We start from the raw sequence: 17,678 nt of genomic DNA on the forward strand, positions 1-17,678 counted from the left end.
GTTAGTTAGTCAACACTCACCACCACACACATACATAGTCGTCGTCTCCCCCCCCTCAAAAAAACAAATTGTGGTAAGTAAACAAATTCGATCTAACTTTCTTTAAGACAGGGGTAGGCAACATACGGCTGGCCCGCAGGAGGTTTGAGTAAAAAAAGTATATGTTTTGGGTAAAAGAAAACACTTCAGGCCACTATTGAACGTCTAAAACTAGATTGAAAGTATGTAGAAATTATAATGAACCTATATATTTTCAAATAACTGTATTTTTCTGTCTCGCAAATTGCTTTTAACTAACAATTTGTTCTGAAAATGAATCTGTGCAGCCCTCTGCTGAATTATTTTATCTTCAAGCCAAAATGTTTGTCCATCCTTGCTTTAGAAGGGCTCTCCAATACATTTTTGCAAACACCATAAACTTAATGTACATCATATGTACGCCCTTGATGGCACTGAGTTTGTCATTGTACAGTACACAAGTTAATAATGAATTGCACTTTCTTGGCCCTGTGAGCTCCCAACTGTCACAGTGATGATGGAGCACACTCAATACAGGGCCAAGGAGAAGGAAACACACACACTCTCTCTCTCTCTAATGTATGCAAGGTTACAGGGAAGAGCATCAGTGACAGGCCAGTGAAGTATGCTTGGAGAGGGAACCAGTGGGAACGCTCATGAGATTAACTTTATATTTTATGGAAGCCGTTAAGCCAGAATTACCAACTGTAATTTCCTAATATCACTGTTTGTTTTGCTCCAGTGTGTGTAAATGAATTGGATCCTGGAGAGGGGATAGACATCAGAGAGGGCTTGTTGTTTGTGACTGCAGTGCAATAACATAATGTTACTGGGGAAGGGAAAAGGCTCCCATAGCAAATTGTGTTGTTTCTTTTCCTGGCTGGCGTCACACTGAAATGCATCTCCTCTCTGCAGTTGTGGTTGAACATTATTTTCTCTTTTCTGTCTCGCTCTCTGTCTCACTCACTCACCCACCCCCTCTCTCTCCCATCTTCTTCACCCCCTCCACCCACCAACAGATTACAATGCTGAGGAGAACTACCAGCCGCGGGACTACCTTGCTGCCACCATGCAGTTCATCCCAGGTCACTTTGCCTGTGAGGTGGTGTGGAGCACCGTCATCCACATCCACCCTCGCCTCAAAATGGGAACCAACGTGGGTGTGTCCAGGGGTGAGTCAGTGCCACTGGCAAAATACAGAACAAGAATGTGTTTGAGCATGCAGAGAAATAAAGACCACTGACAGAGTAGGACTTCATGTCTTCATGACCATTAACATCTTGATCCTGAATTGTACTTTAAATATGCCAATATTAACAAACTTTTGACAATTATGTGCAAATGATGATGATGATGAATAGGACAATGAATGACTTCCTTTACTTAAAGGAGCGGTGCAGTCAAAACATGATTTTTCTGTGTTTTATTTATATTTCCACACTATGAAAGTTGGAATAATAGTGTGAAATTGTAAAAATTATGATAATGCCCTTTTAGTGAAAGAGCTGTTTGAAAAGGCCTCCTGAAATGTCAGTTTGTTTGCATGGGTGGGGGTTTTGAACTGCCTGGTGACATCACCAGGCAATATAAATGAATAGACCAATAACAAAGAGAGTTTGCCCTCCTCTCTTCAAATAACAGCTAGTTTTCAGGTTACATATCCCTCCCATTAGGCCCCTAACTCAGGCCACTCCCAGACAGTCCTAGCAACATTTTTGCTTGAGAAATTGCTTTTGCTAAGAATATATTTGTATTTCTTTTTGACAATTTTTTTTAATTGAGAAAAAAATCTTAATGGTTACCCAGATATTATTTGATATTGAAATAAAAACTGCTGTATTGGACTTAAAAAAAAAATACTTAACATTTTAATATGATGGATTCAATACAATCAGTGTCAGTATAATTGAGATGGTTTGCTCAGTATCTTTATTTGTGTTGAAAGACTTCTCCTCTCCATATCCCAGCTATCCAGGCTCTGCGGTCAGTGCTCAACGCCTTGTGTGTGGTCAACAGGAAGAGCATGTTTGTCTATCAGGAGCGCACTACCAAATCAGTCTTCTACCTCAGGTTAGCCCTGGTGCCCCCCTTATTCTTACGCCACTGCCTCTCCTCATTGTAGAACAGTCCAACATCTTCATAGGCACTTCTCTCTGCTGCATCCAACCCTACACCCAGAGACTTGTTGAAGGAATTGAGTTGATCCTGCTAGTTCTTGATTATGCATCTTAAAGTTCCCTCACCCCCAACATATTCCCATGATCTCTGTTCTTCCCAGACTTTGTGAGACATCTCAAACAGGGAAGTACTCTGACCAGGATGGCAGCCTACAGCTCATGTCTCGCTGTGTCGGTCTCGCCCGGAGCCAGGAGCCCCTCTCCTCTGAGTTCACGGTACAGTAGCACACTTACAGAGGGCTTCTCTATTGCTCAACAAGCAACTGTGGCCCTGAAGAACCATTAGGGCTGTATACTCGGCGGATCCCATAGTACAGTAGCAAGCTCATCGTTAATTTCTCTATTGAAGTGCAGGCAACTGTGGCACTGAGATTTACATGATTTATCTGCTGTTCCCAGAACTGTGGTAACCTGCCCTTGGGTTAGAGATGATTTTGGGTTGTAATGTCAAATATCTGCAGTGGTCTGACATGTGTGTCTTTCTGTGCGTGTGTGTGTATGTGTTTTACTCCATCCATCTGCAGGGCTCCTGGTCATCTCTGGAAGGTGCCCGTCCAGTGGGACAGGTGGACAAACACATCCTGTTGCTGGTGCATGGAGTGGGAAGTGCTGGTAAGATAGGGATTTGAAGAGCAAGGGGAAGAGAGGGGCTCATGGGGATTGGGGAACATTGGGACAGAATTCTGCAGTGTATGGATTGTGAGCAGAGGTAGCATAATGAGAGATGGGCTGAGCCTGCAGTTAAAAACTGAAGTTAGGACTAAGAAACCTCTGTGCACCTCTGTGTCACCTCTCAGTGCATTCCCACTCTGAGATAAATGTGCCCACACTACTGTCCTCATGGCAAACTTAAGAGTAACAGATGAAATCGCTGATTCATTGTGGGTGTCAAATACTGTGAACATCCTGTACGCTGTGCTGCAGTTCCTCTGACAGCCTTCTAGATGGCACTGTTGATCTTGCTCCATTTAGCTCTGCCCAGGCTTCATCTATGTCAGCTGTTTCTCTCCGAAAGTCCTTCTGAGCTTCAACAACAAGAGTGACTTATTAAAATCTTCCCAAGTTTTTTTTTCTCTCCACCACAACTGTTCATACAGCTCAACTTCTTTATTTATGAATTCCTTTGTTTACAGAGGGATTAAGTTTTCTTGAAGTGTGTGTATGTGTTTCAATTCAATGTTTGTTTCTAAGGCTCAAAACACCTCACTGAGCATTGATTTGCATAAATATGTCAGAGAGAGAGAGAGACACCACTAGGGTTGCACATTTTGGGGAATATTCAGAGGTGGGAATATATGGGAATTAAAGGAAATGTATGCAAATTAATATTAATACCATTTAAATGTAGATGTTTTTTGCATTGGATTTATTTACCATGTCATATGAATACAGAAACATTAACCTTTTACCTTATCATGAGTAGACATAATTGCAAATTATTAAATCCTTTCAATATAATTTTTTTTGTAACTATTTAGTTACGAATTAAACTTTAATTAAAAGAGTTGACTCTTCACATGGGATGATTTCACTGAACAACAAAATAATTTCCATCGAATCTCCCAAAAACATTTTCAACATACATCTGTAAAATGATAGCCTAGAAACTAAAGCTTTGGTTGTCTTCCTCTCAGGCGTCCATGTCTTCTCCCTGGACCTCCTCAATGTCTACCTCTTGAACATCAGACTCTGAGGCCTCATCTTCACTGTCACTTTCCAACCTTGTTGAGGATGGCTCGTTGTCAGGCTCAAAAAGCCTCAAATTTGCCCGGATGGCCAATAATTGTTCAACCCTTGTATTGATCAGGCTGTTGGGTGCTTAGGTGTGTGTGTTCCCAAACAAGGACCAGTTGTGCTCTCAGGAGGCTGATGTTGGTGGGATTTGGAGGATGATGGAGGCAACAGGAGAAATAGCCTCAGATCCACAAAGTCCCTTCTACCAGGTGGCTGATGAGATATGTTGGCACGACTGCCATATTGCATCTCCATCCCAAAGCCCTTGCTTGGAAGTGTACTTTGCCAAACTGCCAAGAACCGTGCCCTCATCCAGGCCAAGGTGGCGAGACACGGTAGTGATGACACCATAGGCCTTGTTGATCACTGCACCAGACAGGATGCTCTTGCCAACATACTCTGGATCCAACGTGTACGCTGCGGCGTGTATGGGCTTCAAGCAGAAGTCTTCACACTTTCTGATGTATTTCAGAACTGCAGTTTTCTCTGCTTGGAGCAACAGTGAAAACAGTGAAGTGGGCAGGGCAGTACGGATTTCTTCTCTTACATCTGCAAGCAGAGTCTGAACATCAGACAGGATGGCATTGTCTCCCTCAATCCGTGCAATGGCTACTGCTATAGGTTTCAGGAGTTTCAGGCTGCTTACCACTCTCTCCCAAAATACATCATCCAGGAAGATCTTCTTGATGGGGCTGTCCATATCGCCAGACTGTGATATGGCCATTTCTTGGAGAGACTCCTTCCCCTCCAGGAGACTGTCAAACATGATGACAACACCACCCCAACGGGTGTTGCTGGGCAGCTTCAATGTGGTGCTCGCTCTTATTCTTCTCACTTTGCTTGGTGAGGTAGATTGCTGCTATAACTTGATGACCCTTCACATACCTAACCATTTCCTTGGCGCTCTTGAAGAGTGTATCCATTGTTTTCAGTGCCATGATGTCCTTGAGGAGCAGATTCAATGCATGAGCAGCACAGCCAGTGTAGGACTCCTCCACTTTAAACCAAGCAGCCTTCATGTTCGTAGCATTCTGTCACCAGTGCAAATACCTTCTGTGGTCCAAGGTTATTGATGATTGCCTTCAGCTCATCTGCAATGCAGAGACCGGTGTGCCTGTTGTCCCTTGTGTCTGTGCTCTTGTAGAATACTGGTTGAGGGGTGGAGATGATGTAGTTAATTATTCCTTGCCCACTAACATTCAACCACCCACCAGAGATGATTGCAATACAGTCTGCCTTCTCTATGATTTGCTTGACCTTCACTTGAACTCTGTTGAACTCCTCATCCAGCAAATTAGTAGATAAAGCATGTCTGGTTGGAGGGGTGTATGCTGGGCGAAGAACATTCAGATATCTCTTCCAATACACATTGCCTGTGAGCATCAGAGGTGAACCAGTTGCATACACAGCTTGAGCAAGACATTCATCAGCATTTCTCTGACTACGTTCCTCCATTGAGTCAAAAAAACTTGTCTGATTCATCATTTTCACCTCGAATAGAAGTAGAGGGACTTTTGTCACAGGTTGCTTGTTGTGAGCGCTGAGGGAACTTTATGCACTTGGCCAGATGATTCTGCATCTTTGTTGCATTCTTCACATATGATTTGGCACAGTATTTGCAAATGTACACAGCTTTTCCTTCTACATTAGCTGCAGTGAAATGACTCCACACATCAGATAGTGCCCGTGGCATTTTCCTGTAAAGATTAGAAAAAATGAGTAAAAAAACAACGTACAATTCCATGTACAGATAAATAGTTAAGCAGTTAGATTTAACAACTCATTTGTAAGATAAATGTTTTAAAATGAAATATATGTATTGAAACAAGTGAATTAACACTCCTCAGTTAGCAGGCTCAAGCAAGCTAAAACCCACATGGTAGCAAGAACTAACTAGCAGAAATTGTTAACAAGTTAGAAATGATTTAAACACACTTTGCTGTAGGCTACTATTTACTAGTTAACAAAACATCATGTATGTCATATAAAATATATTCACCCCACCCTGTATTGTAATCAAAACTTACCAGAAAGGATGTAGTCCTTGGCTCAGACAGTGTAGTAGTGTGGGCTCAGTAGCATCTCATTAGTGTGCAAGAGCTTGAGAATCAGCTGTACATGTGATGGAAGAGTGCACTGTGCATGCAGAGAGTTTCAATTCCATTGAATTGGGGATAGTTTAACTAAAATATGCCACAAGACCTAGAATTGCCTTATGTATATCCCACAAAAAAGGTTCACTGTTATAAGCTGACGTTTTTGACGAATTTTGCAAAATGTCCAAAATCCCGGGCTTAACTTCCCATGGAAAATTTCCGGGAAATTTCCGACCCTTTGCAACCCTAGACACCACTGAGGTATCCTCTGTCAACACTAAGGGAAGTCAAAAATACGTATTTAAAGGGATACTTTGGGATTTTGACAATGAGGCCCTCTACTTCCCCAGGGTGACATGGCTCTATTTCAATTGCTTTAAAATCTGTCCTCTCCTCGTCTCCTCCCAATCATCTGCACTGATGGGAAAAAGACTTGACAGGTGAAAACGGTATGGTGGACGCTCACCATTAGACTGACTTTCACCTGGTCAGTTTTTTTCTGGTCATAGCAATGAAGGAGAAGAGGTCAGGAGAGGATCCATTTTTTGGAGGGGGCAATTGGGAAAGAGCCATGGTCTGCCTGGTCTGCAACACAGGCCCAGAGATCACAGATGAGCTGGTGAAGGTTCTGAGGAAACGTCTGGATGAGACCACCCTGGACATCATCACCATCATGCTGGGCAGGAACTGCAAACTCACCCCCGCTGACGTGGAGGTAAATTATTTGATGCGTTAGCGCCACTTTGATGAATTAAGTTTGGGTCATTCTGTAGTGGGGAGGGGCTAGTTCAAATCTAGCTTCTTCCACCCCCAGAAGTAGAGTTGACTAGTACTCATGAGATGTGGTTCTGAATCTCTCGTGGAAAGACAACATAGCATTACTCAGTATTTAGTTGGAATTGGAGAGACATTGATGTGTAGGTTGATTACGTGTTGATGTTCTCCCCTCAGTTTATCCAGCCGTCAGGCTCTCCAGCCACTGAGGTGATGGAGTTTACACTACCGCAGTGCTTCATGCCCTGGACCCCTGCTGTGGCCCACTACCTCAGGCAGAACCTGCTCATCTTCCTCCACATCCCCAAGTACACAGACGGCTACGTAGAACACCACTTCAAGGTAGGCTACACCACTAGTATACTACACTACACTCAAGGTAGGCTACAGCCAAGCCTACAGACACTAGGGGCAACATTCAGAAGTGAAAGTCTGTATTATGTCCCACCTCAATCTAACCCGACTTCTGTCCCTCCAACATTTTCTGGTGGGCTCCAGTTGGCTGGGTGAAGCAGAACACCTCGCCAGATTCAGAGAAAATAGAGCAGTTTTATTTTTCACTGCTTTTGTGGCCAGAGTAGGAATGGCCACTTGCCATGGTAGTCGAAGCAGATTCCACTGCTATAATAAGCGCGACTGGAATAGTGTGGCATGTTCAGTTCCCTATGAACTTGTGACAAAATTTACTTTGATAAGTTTCATTTTGATGTATGAAATCAGCTGGCTCTCTCTCTCGCGCACGCTGGCTCTCTCTCTCTCTCGCGCACGCTGGCTCTCTCTCTCTCTCGCGCACGCTGGCTCACTCTCTCTCTCGCGCACGCTGGCTCACTCTCTCTCTCCCGCGCGCTGGCTCTCTCTCTCTCCCGCGCACTGGCTCTCTCTCTCTCCCGCGCGCTGGCTCTCTCTCTCTCCCGCGCGCTGGCTCTCTCTCTCTCCCGCGCGCTGGCTCTCTCTCTCTCCCGCGCGCTGGCTCTCTCTCTCTCTCTGTCTCGCGCTCGCTCTCTCTCTCTGTCTGTCTCGCGCTCGCTCTCTCTCTCTGTCTGTCTCGCGCTCGCTCTCTCTCTCTGTCTGTCTCGCGCTCGCTCTCTCTCTCTGTCTGTCTCTCTCTCTGTCTGTCTCGCGCTCGCTCTCTGTCTCGCGCTCTGTCTCGCGCTCTGTCTCGCGCTCTGTCTCGCGCTCTGTCTCGCGCTCTGTCTCGCGCGCTGTCTCGCGCGCTGTCTCGCTCGCGCTCTCTCTCTCTCTCGCGCTCTCTCTCTCTCTCGCGCTCTCTGTCTCTCGCTCGGCTCTCTCTCTCTCGCGCTCTCTGTCTCGCTGCGCTCTCTGTCTGCTCGCTCTCTGTCTCTCTCTCTCTCTGTCTCTCTCGCTCGCTGTCTCTGCTCTCTGCTCTGTGTCTCGCTCGCTCTCTCTCTTCTTGTCTCGCTCGCGCTGTCTCTCTTCTCTGCTGTCTCGCTCGCTCTCTCTCTCGTCTCGCTCGCTCCGTCTCGCTCTCTCTCTCGCTCGCTCTCTGCTGCTCTCGCTCGCGCTCTCTCTCTCGCGCTCTCTCTCTGTCTCGCTCGCTCTCTCTCTGTCTCGCTCGCGCTCTCTCTCTGTCTCGCTCGCGCTCTCTCTCTGTCTCGCTCGCGCTTTCTCTCTCTGTCTCGCTCGCGCTTTCTCTCTCTGTCTCGCTCGCGCTTTCTCTCTCTGTCTCGCTCGCGCTTTCTCTCTCTGTCTCGCTCTCTGTCTCGCGCTCTGTCTCGCGCTCTGTCTCGCGCTCTCTCTGTCTCGCGCTCTCTCTGTCTCGCGCTCTCTCTGTCTCGCGCTCTCTCTGTCTCGCGCTCTCTCTGTCTCGCGCGCTCTCTGTCTCGCGCGCTCTCTGTCTCGCGCGCTCTCTGTCTCGCGCGCTCTCTGTCTCGCGCTCTCTGTCTCGCGCGCTCGCGCTCTCTGTCTCGCGCGCTCGCGCTCTCTGTCTCGCGCGCTCGCGCTCTCTGTCTCGCGCGCTCGCGCTCTCTGTCTGTCTCGCGCGCTCGCGCTCTCTGTCTGTCTCGCGCGCTCGCGCTCTCTGTCTGTCTCGCTCGCGCTCGCGCTCTCTCTCGCTCGCGCTCTCTGTCTCGCTCGCGCTCTCTGTCTCGCTCGCGCTTTCTGTCTCGCTCGCGCTCTCTGTCTCGCTCGCGCTCTCTGTCTCTCTCTCTCTCTCTTTGTCTCGCTCGCGCGCTCTCTCTCTCTGTGGTGAAGCAAGCGAGAATATGTATGAAGTGAACGAAGCGAAGAATAATATATATATATATGTGATGGCGAGCAGGAAAATATATATGTATGAATATGTGGGCGGCGGTATATGAACAATATGTCTTGAGCAAAATTATTGTGGTTGATATGTAATAGCAGGCAAAGACATGTATAAGGCAGGCCCAATAGTGTAACGGCGGGCAGGTGTAGTAGCAGAGCAGGTATAACCAATAATAGCGACGGAATATATGTATATGGAAGAATAGGCAATTTAACAAAACAGAGCTTAATATATATTGATGGCAGAGCAGGCTTGTATAACGTGTGAGCAAACTAACCAATAAATAGCGATGGCCAAGAGCAGAACATAAACAGCAGAACAGAATATGTGATGAACAAAACATGCATAATGTGAAACAAGGCGTCTGTAATATGTAAATGAACTGAAAAATATGTATAACGTGTAGCAAAATATAAATGTGGGGAGGCTGCGCTCTCTCTGGCGTGTAGTGAGCGAAATACGTGCGTGTAAACAAAGAATAACGTGCGTGTGAAACGGGCAAACCATGACGAGCAGAACCTTAGAAACAGCAGATAAGCGACAAATAGGCAAGCAGACAATAGCGAACAAACAGCAGATATGTGAACAAAACAAAGATAACGAATTATGCCCGGGCCGAGCAGAAAGCCAGACCAATAGCGGGCAGATAAAACGAAAGATAGCGAATAGCGTTTAACGAACAAAGATAATAATGAATATGTGTGGTGTGGGTGTGATGAGCCAATGGCGATGGCAGACAATAACGATGAACGAAATAATAACGTGTGAGCAGGTATAATATGTGATGGCACACAAGAACCAACCAATAACTTGATGTTTGAGCACCAACCATGAAGTGTAAACTGCAAAACATAATATATAATGGAAACAAACTATATATATTGATAGCGAAAGCAAACTATATGTAAAATGCCCCGAAGCAAACTATAACGTGGCAAAACAAAACCAATAACTAATAACAGATGCCGAAACAAACCTTTAACATATAACAAATGCAAAACGGAAATTATATAATAACGTGCTTGAGCAATAACATATATATATAAATAACAAACAAATATTGGTTTTATATAACAATCATAAGGCTTGGAAATATGGTTTTTTTGTTTATAACGTAAAAGCAAAATATGGTTTATATATACTTGATGAAACAAACCTTTGGGACTTATATATTCTCCGCTCATCTCTCGTTGTTCTCTCTGTCTCGCTCGCTCTCGTTCTCTCTGTCTCGCTCACTCTCGTTCTCTCTGTCGCTCTCTCTGTCTCTCGCTCTCTGTGTCTGTCTCTCACGCTCTCTCTCTCTGTGTGTGTGTGTCTCTGTCTCTCTTTAAGCACTACTTCCATCAGAGCAGAGAGCTTCCTGACTCTGATATCTACCTCTACAATAAGCCTGGGGGCCAGGGGACCGGAGGGAAAGGTAATGACGTTCTCTTTCTCGCTCTCTCTCACTCCATTTTCAGTGTGTGTGCGTGCGTACTCGTGTGTGTGCATGTTTTTTTTAAGCTGCTGACTTAGAGGGAGTGATATCACGGGTTGTGCTGACAGCCTCTTTCCATATTTATACCTCCCACCAAATAAAAAAATGCACAGCAAATGATCACAGCACTGCCTTGCCTTGCGTAGCTAATAAACACTAATCTGATTTCTCCTGTTACGATGCTACTGGTTAGTGCTACACTCATTCTCCAAATGACTGGACTGTCACTCTCCAGCTTCTGTATGCGATGTGTGGTGGTAACTTTTCTGAATTTCAATGATCACCTGTTGTTTTGCATTACTCTGTTTGAGGTTCAGGTATTATTTATCTGTTGACAGGCAGCACATACTATTGTCGTGTGTGTGGGGGTGGGTGGGTGAGTGTGCAATATGGCCACCTGTCAGTTATGATTATGTAACGATCGACGTCGGGTGATGAGGAAGAGGACCAAAGCGCAGCTGGGAGCGAACACATGTTTATTCTTAACACTGAAATAAACACGTACACAAAACCAGGAAAATGCCGATACGTTAACTGCTCAAAACAAAGAGGCAACACCCCACAAACAGCGTGGGGGGAAAAGGAACTTAAATGTGATCCCAATCAGAGACAACTAGCGACAGCTGTCTCTGATTGGGAATCGACAGAACCCAACATAGAAATAACCCACATAGAGTTAACACAAGGCTATAACGCAAACATAGAAAACCAACCAAGGAAAAATACCCAACCTGACACACCCTGACCAAAATACCCGAGTTCACCTGGTCAGGGCGTGACAGATTAGCCTATAGTAAGACAGTACTCCAGTTGTGATTAGCCTATAGTAAGACAGTACTCCGGTTGTGATTAGCCTATAGTAAGACAGTACTCCGGTTGTGATTAGCCTATAGTAAGACAGTTGTCCTGTTCATTATATAGTGTGTTGACAGCTACATTGTAATGAATTATGTTTTTTACTTATATTATCCCCACAGCATTCCTGTCGTTATAAATCATGTTTAAAACCGGTGGAAATTAATAGCTGCTGCTATCTCACTTAAACTGACCTCTTTCTGTAGTGTCAGAATCAAAGTACCAAGGCTGATGTTCGTTCGAGAGGCTTTTTTCTCTCCATACTGTGTCCCAAATGGCAACATATTTCCTATAAAGTGCACTACTTTTGACCAGAGCCCATCAAAACTAGTGCACTATAATTGGAATAGGGTGCCATTTGGGACGTACACAACCCAGGCCTTGCATTCATTTCCCATGCAGTCTAACTTCTTTTTAATTGCTGTGAAGGGAAGCTCTGATTTCATCTCATTAATTTGAAGACTTGCACAACAAGGTGCTTAAGTTATTTGAATTACTTGATCCCTGCCCAGCGTGACATAATTATGTCAGGTGCAGCCTGCTACTCAGAGAGTTAGAGAAGTTTTTTGGCAGAGCTGGAAGCTGGTTAGTCTTGCACTGTTGTATTCCATTGCCAGCTAATTAAGAAACTGTTTGCCACATTAATCTTGTCAAACTCCGAGCCTAAAATACACATGTCTGCTGTGCTTGAATACCAAGGACTGCTTCAGTTATTCCATCTCAGAGAGCTAATAGACATAGTTTTATTGCAGAATGCAGAAAGAGACATTTTCCTCTTACTAATAGCTTTGCACAAAGGCCCTGTGACAAATAACGCATATTATAACTCATACTGTATGTGCTAAAATAGTAGCAATGTCCGTGGATAAAGGAAGTTAAGGAGTTGGAGTGCCAGGCTAGCTCTGGTCCAGGGCATAAGTGCGGTTCGTTAACGCTAAGCCTTCCTTCAAGCCTCACTAACACCCTGGACCAGAGCTACAGTAGTGGAGGCCCAGCAGAGGGTCTTCTGGACATTTGAGTTAAATTGTAGATCAATTAGAGCTAGGGTTGTAAAAAAGCAGGGAATCTGAAATCCTCTTTGCAGTATTTATGGGAAACCTGTGAATTTTGGGTAAGTTAGCGGAACCCTTTGCGACCCTAATTAGAGATGTTATGATGCTGTTCCACTGATTCCCCTCACTCCTCAGCAGTTGCTTCAGTTTACACTACTTAGTACACAGTTTGCAAATTACCAGCTGATGCACCATCTGGCTTTCAGAAGGAGCTGATAAGAAACACCTCTCATAGCATACAGTGCCTTCAGAAAGTATTCACACCCCTTAACTTTTCCACATTGTGTTGCGTTAAAAGGATTTTGTCACTGGCCTACACACAATACCCCATAATGTCAAAGTGGAATTATGTTTTTAGAAATGCATACTAAATAATAAAAAATGAAAAGTTGAAATGTCTTGGGTCAATAAGTATTCAATCACTTTTTTATGGCAAACCTAAATAAGTTCAGGAGTAAGGTAGCCTAGTGGTTAGAGTGTTGGACTAGTAACCGTAAGGTTGCAAGATCGAATCCCCGAGCTGACAAGGTAAAAGTCTGTCGTTCTGCCCCTGAACAAGGCAGTTAACCCACTGTTCCTAGGCCGTCATTGAAAATAAGAATTTGTTCTTAACTGGCTTGCCTAGTTAAATAAAGATCAAATAAATGTTGCATGGACTCACTCTGTGTGCAATAATAGTGTTTTAACATGATTTTGTTTTATGATTACCTCATCTCTTTATCCCACACATACAATTATATTTAAGGTTCCTCAGTCGAGCAGTGAATTTCAAACACAGATTCAACCACAAAGACCAGGGAGGTTTTCCAATGCCTCGCAAAGAAGGGCACCTATTGGTAAAGGGGTGTAAAAAAAAATCTAAATAAATATGTATAATTTAAAAAAAAGACATTGAATATCCATTTAAGCATGATTAAATTATTAATTACACATTGGATGGTGTATCAAGACACACAGTTACTACAAAGATACATGCGTCCTTCCTAACTCAGTTGGCGGAGGGGAAGGAAACTCAGGGAGTGGTCAAAGGTGACTTTAAAACAGTTACAGAGTTTAATGGCTGTGATTGGAGAAAACTGAGGATGGATCAATAACATTGTAGTTACTCTACAATACTAACCTAATTGACAGAGTGAAAAGAAGGAAGCCTGTACAGAATAAAAAATATTCCCGAACATACATCCTGTTTGCAACAAGGCACTAAAGTAATACTGCAAAAAATGTGGCAAAGGAATTCACTTTTTGTCCTGAATACAAAGTGTTATGTTTGGGGGCAAAGCCAATACAACCCATTACTGAGTACCACTCTCCATTTTTTCATACATGTTGGTTGCTGTATCATGTTATGGGTATGCTTGTTAATCGTTAAGGACTGGGGAGTTTTTCAGGATAAAAAAGAAATGGAATGGCGCTAAATACAGGCACAATATCCAAGATGGCGTAGCAGTCAGACGTCTTTGTCCTTCGTCTTGTCGTGTCCCATGTATACATCTTTTTCTTCGCATATCTTTTTTATATTTTTCTAAACCTCAACTTCAAAATACTCTCCTGCAACCCGCCTCACCCAATGTGGTGTGGATCTGCTTTTTTCTAAAGTATTTTTCTTTACCTCTGAATCGGAATCCCCCCAACAGAAGCTAGCCAGCAAACTAGCTACTAGCTAGTACATTTACATTTACATTACATTTAAGTCATTTAGCAGACGCTCTTATCCAGAGCGACTTACAAATTGGTGCATTCACCTTATGATATCCAGTGGAACAACCACTTTACAATAGTGCTTCTAAATCTTTTAAGGGGGGGGGTTAGAAGGATTACTTTATCCTATCCTAGGTATTCCTTAAAGAGGTGGGGTTTCAGGTGTCTCCGGAAGGTGGTGATTGACTCCGCTGTCCTGGCGTCGTGAGGGAGCTTGTTCCACCATTGGGGTGCCAGAGCAGCGAACAGTTTTGACTGGGCTGAGCGGGAACTGTGCTTCCTCAGAGGTAGGGGGGCCAGCAGGCCAGAGGTAGATGAACGCAGTGCCCTTGTTTGGGTGTAGGGCTTGATCAGAGCCTGAAGGTATGGAGGTGCTGTTCCCTTCACAGCTCCGTAGGCAGTCACCATGGTCTTGTAGCGGATGCGAGCTTCAACTGGAAGCCAGTGGAGAGAGCGGAGGAGCGGGGTGACGTGAGAGAACTTGGGAAGGTTGAACACCAGACGGGCTGCGGCGTTCTGGATGAGTTGTAGGGGTTTAATGGGACAGGCAGGGAGCCCAGCCAACAGCGAGTTGCAGTAATCCAGACGGGAGATGACAAGTGCCTGGATTAGGACCTGCGCTGCTTCCTGTGTGAGGCAGGGTCGTACTCTGCGAATGTTGTAGAGCATGAACCTACAGGATCGGGTCACTGCCTTGATGTTAGTGGAGAACGACAGGGTGTTGTCCAGGATCACGCCAAGGTTCTTAGCACTCTGGGAGGAGGACACAAGGGAGTTGTCAACCGTGATGGCGAGATCATGGAACGGGCAGTCCTTCCCCGGGAGGAAGAGCAGCGCCGTCTTGCCGAGGTTCAGCTTGAGGTGGTGATCCGTCATCCACACTGATATGTCTGACAGACATGCAGAGATGCGATTCGCCGCCTGGTTATCAGAAGGGGGAAAGGAGAAGATTAATTGTGTGTCGTCTGCATAGCAATGATAGGAGAGACCATGTGAGGATATGACAGAGCCAAGTGACTTGGTGTATAGCGAGAATAGGAGAGGGCCTAGAACAGAGCCCTGGGGGACACCAGTGGTGAGAGCGCATGGTACGGAGACAGATTCTCGCCACGCCACCTGGTAGGAGCGACCTGTCAGGTAGGACGCAATCCAAGCGTGGGCCGCGCCGGGAGATGCCCAACTCGGAGAGGGTGGAGAGGAGGATCTGATGGTTCACAGTATCAAAGGCAGCAGATAGATCTAGAAGGATGAGAGCAGAGGAGAGAGAGTTAGCTTTAGCAGTGCGGAGAGCCTCCGTGACACAGAGAAGAGCAGTCTCAGTTGAATGCCCAGTCTTGAAACCTGACTGATTAGGATCAAGAAGGTCATTCTGAGAGAGATAGCAGGAGAGCTGGCCAAGGACGGCACGTTCAAGAGTTTTGGAGAGAAAAGAAAGAAGGGATACTGGTCTGTAGTTGTTGACATCGGAGGGATCGAGTGTAGGTTTTTTTCAGAAGGGGTGCAACTCTCGCTCTCTTGAAGACGGAAGGGACGTAGCCAGCGGTCAAGGATGAGTTGATGAGCGAGGTGAGGAAGGGGAGAAGGTCTCCGGAAATGGTCTGGAGAAGAGAGGAGGGGATAGGGTCAAGTGGGCAGGTTGTTGGACGGCCGGCCGTCACAAGACGCGAGATTTCATCTGGAGAGAGAGGGGAGAAAGAGGTCAAAGCACAGGGTAGGGCAGTGTGAGCAGGACCAGCGGTGTCGTTTGACTTAGCAAACGAGGATCGGATATCGTCAACCTTCTTTTCAAAATGGTTGACGAAGTCATCCGCAGAGAGGGAGGAGGGGGGGGAGGAGGATTCAGGAGGGAGGAGAAGGTAGCAAAGAGCTTCCTAGGGTTAGAGGCAGATGCTTGGAATTTAGAGTGGTAGAAAGTGGCTTTAGCGAGTTTTCCTCCATTTCCGCTCGGCTGCCCGGAGCCCTGTTCTGTGAGCTCGTAGTGAGTCGTCGAGCCACGGAGCAGGAGGGGAGGACCGAGCCGGCCTGGAGGATAGGGGACAGAGAAAATCAAAGGATGCAGAAAGGGAGGAGAGGAGGGTTGAGGAGGCAGAATCAGGAGATAGGTTGGAGAAGGTTTGAGCAGAGGGAAGAGATGATAGGATGGAAGAGGAGAGAGTAGCGGGAGAGAGAGAGCGAAGGTTGGGACGGCGCAATACCATCCGAGTAGGGGCAGAGTGAGAAGTGTTGGATGAGAGCAAGAGGGAAAAGGATACAAGGTAGTGGTCGGAGATTTGGAGGGGAGTTGCAATGAGATTAGTGGAAGAACAGCATCTAGTAAAGATGAGGTCAAGCGTATTGCCTGCCTTGTGAGTAGGGGGGGAAGGTGAGAGGGTGAGGTCAAAAGAGGAGAGGAGTGGAAAGAAGGAGGCAGAGAGGAATGAGTCAAAGGTAGACGTGGGGAGGTTAAAGTCACCCAGAACTGTGAGAGGTGAGCCATCCTCAGGAAAGGAACTTATCAAGGCGTCAAGCTCATTGATGAACTCTCCAAGGGAACCTGGAGGGCGATAAATGATAAGGATGTTAAGCTTGAAAGGGCTGGTAACTGTGACAGCATGGAATTCAAATGAGGAGATAGACAGATGGGTCAGGGGAGAAAGAGAGAATGTCCACTTGGGAGAGATGAGGATTCCAGTGCCACCACCCCGCTGGCTCGATGCTCTAGGGGTATGCGAGAACACGTGGGCAGACGAAGAGAGAGCAGTAGGAGTAGCAGTGTTATCTGTGGTAATCCATGTTTCCGTCAGCGCCAGGAAGTCTAGGGACTGGAGGGTAGCATAGGCTGAGATGAACTCAGCCTTGTTGGCTGCAGACCGGCAGTTCCAGAGGCTGCCGGAGACCTGGAACTCCACGTGGGTCGTGCGCGCTGGGACCACCAGGATAGAGTGGCAGCGGCCACGCGGTGTGAAGCGTTTGTATGGCCTGTGCAGAGAGGAGAGAACAGGGATAGACAGACACATAGTTGACAAGCTACAGAAGTGTTGTTTCTTGTATTATTGTCTCTTGTGTCTTTAGAGAACTGTTTCACTTTGATATCCTTTTTCTTCTGTCCTGATTTTCTCTTTCTTTTCTTCTGTTAACTAGATATTCTTTGTTGTTCTTCGTTAGCTAGCTAGCTTCTTCCAAAAGAGTCCCTAGCAACTGCTTAGCAACTGGTAAACAATTCAGCTAGCTAAGATAACTACAATTTTATGAAAAATAGTTATTTTTCAAAAGCCTATCTTCTTTGTTTGTTGCTTGTTTTTTCTCCTATTCAGTCTTGCAGTTTTCATTTGCTTTTTTCCGATGTACTTCACTCTAAAAACCATGTAAATTTCAATATTTGTAGGAGCTCATTTTTCAGCTGCTGCTGCTCAAATTGGAGTTCCGGAACGCCAGCTAACCACTGCTAGCGGTCATCAGCTACCTTTTAGCTCAGAGAGCTCTCAATAGTTTGTACAACGCGATTCAAACCAGAGCATACTGGACCTATTTTCTCTCCATTTCCCCGGATTC

At 45.6% G+C, this 17,678-nt stretch overlaps 1 protein-coding gene across 8 annotated transcripts in view; it reads left to right on the forward strand.

Annotated features, from left to right (window-relative positions):
• The window catches only part of LOC106560333 (KICSTOR complex protein SZT2), a 186,744-nt gene that overhangs the window by 77,143 nt on the left and 91,923 nt on the right, over positions 1-17,678 (forward strand). For 7 of the 8 annotated variants that reach the window (XM_014123152.2, XM_014123144.2, XM_014123146.2 and 4 more), the window contains exons 42-48: positions 1,038-1,190; positions 1,986-2,088; positions 2,297-2,411; positions 2,720-2,807; positions 6,535-6,740; positions 6,977-7,141; positions 10,398-10,482. In XM_014123152.2, the coding sequence (XP_013978627.2) occupies positions 1,038-1,190; positions 1,986-2,088; positions 2,297-2,411; positions 2,720-2,807; positions 6,535-6,740; positions 6,977-7,141; positions 10,398-10,482 (915 nt within the window). The remainder of the gene's footprint in view (positions 1-1,037; positions 1,191-1,985; positions 2,089-2,296; positions 2,412-2,719; positions 2,808-6,534; positions 6,741-6,976; positions 7,142-10,397; positions 10,483-17,678) is intronic. The other variant, XM_014123149.2, reaches the window with a different exon arrangement.

Source organism: Salmo salar, chromosome ssa10 (genome assembly GCF_905237065.1).
Source record: "Salmo salar chromosome ssa10, Ssal_v3.1, whole genome shotgun sequence".
NCBI classification, from domain to species: Eukaryota; Metazoa; Chordata; class Actinopteri; order Salmoniformes; family Salmonidae; genus Salmo; species Salmo salar.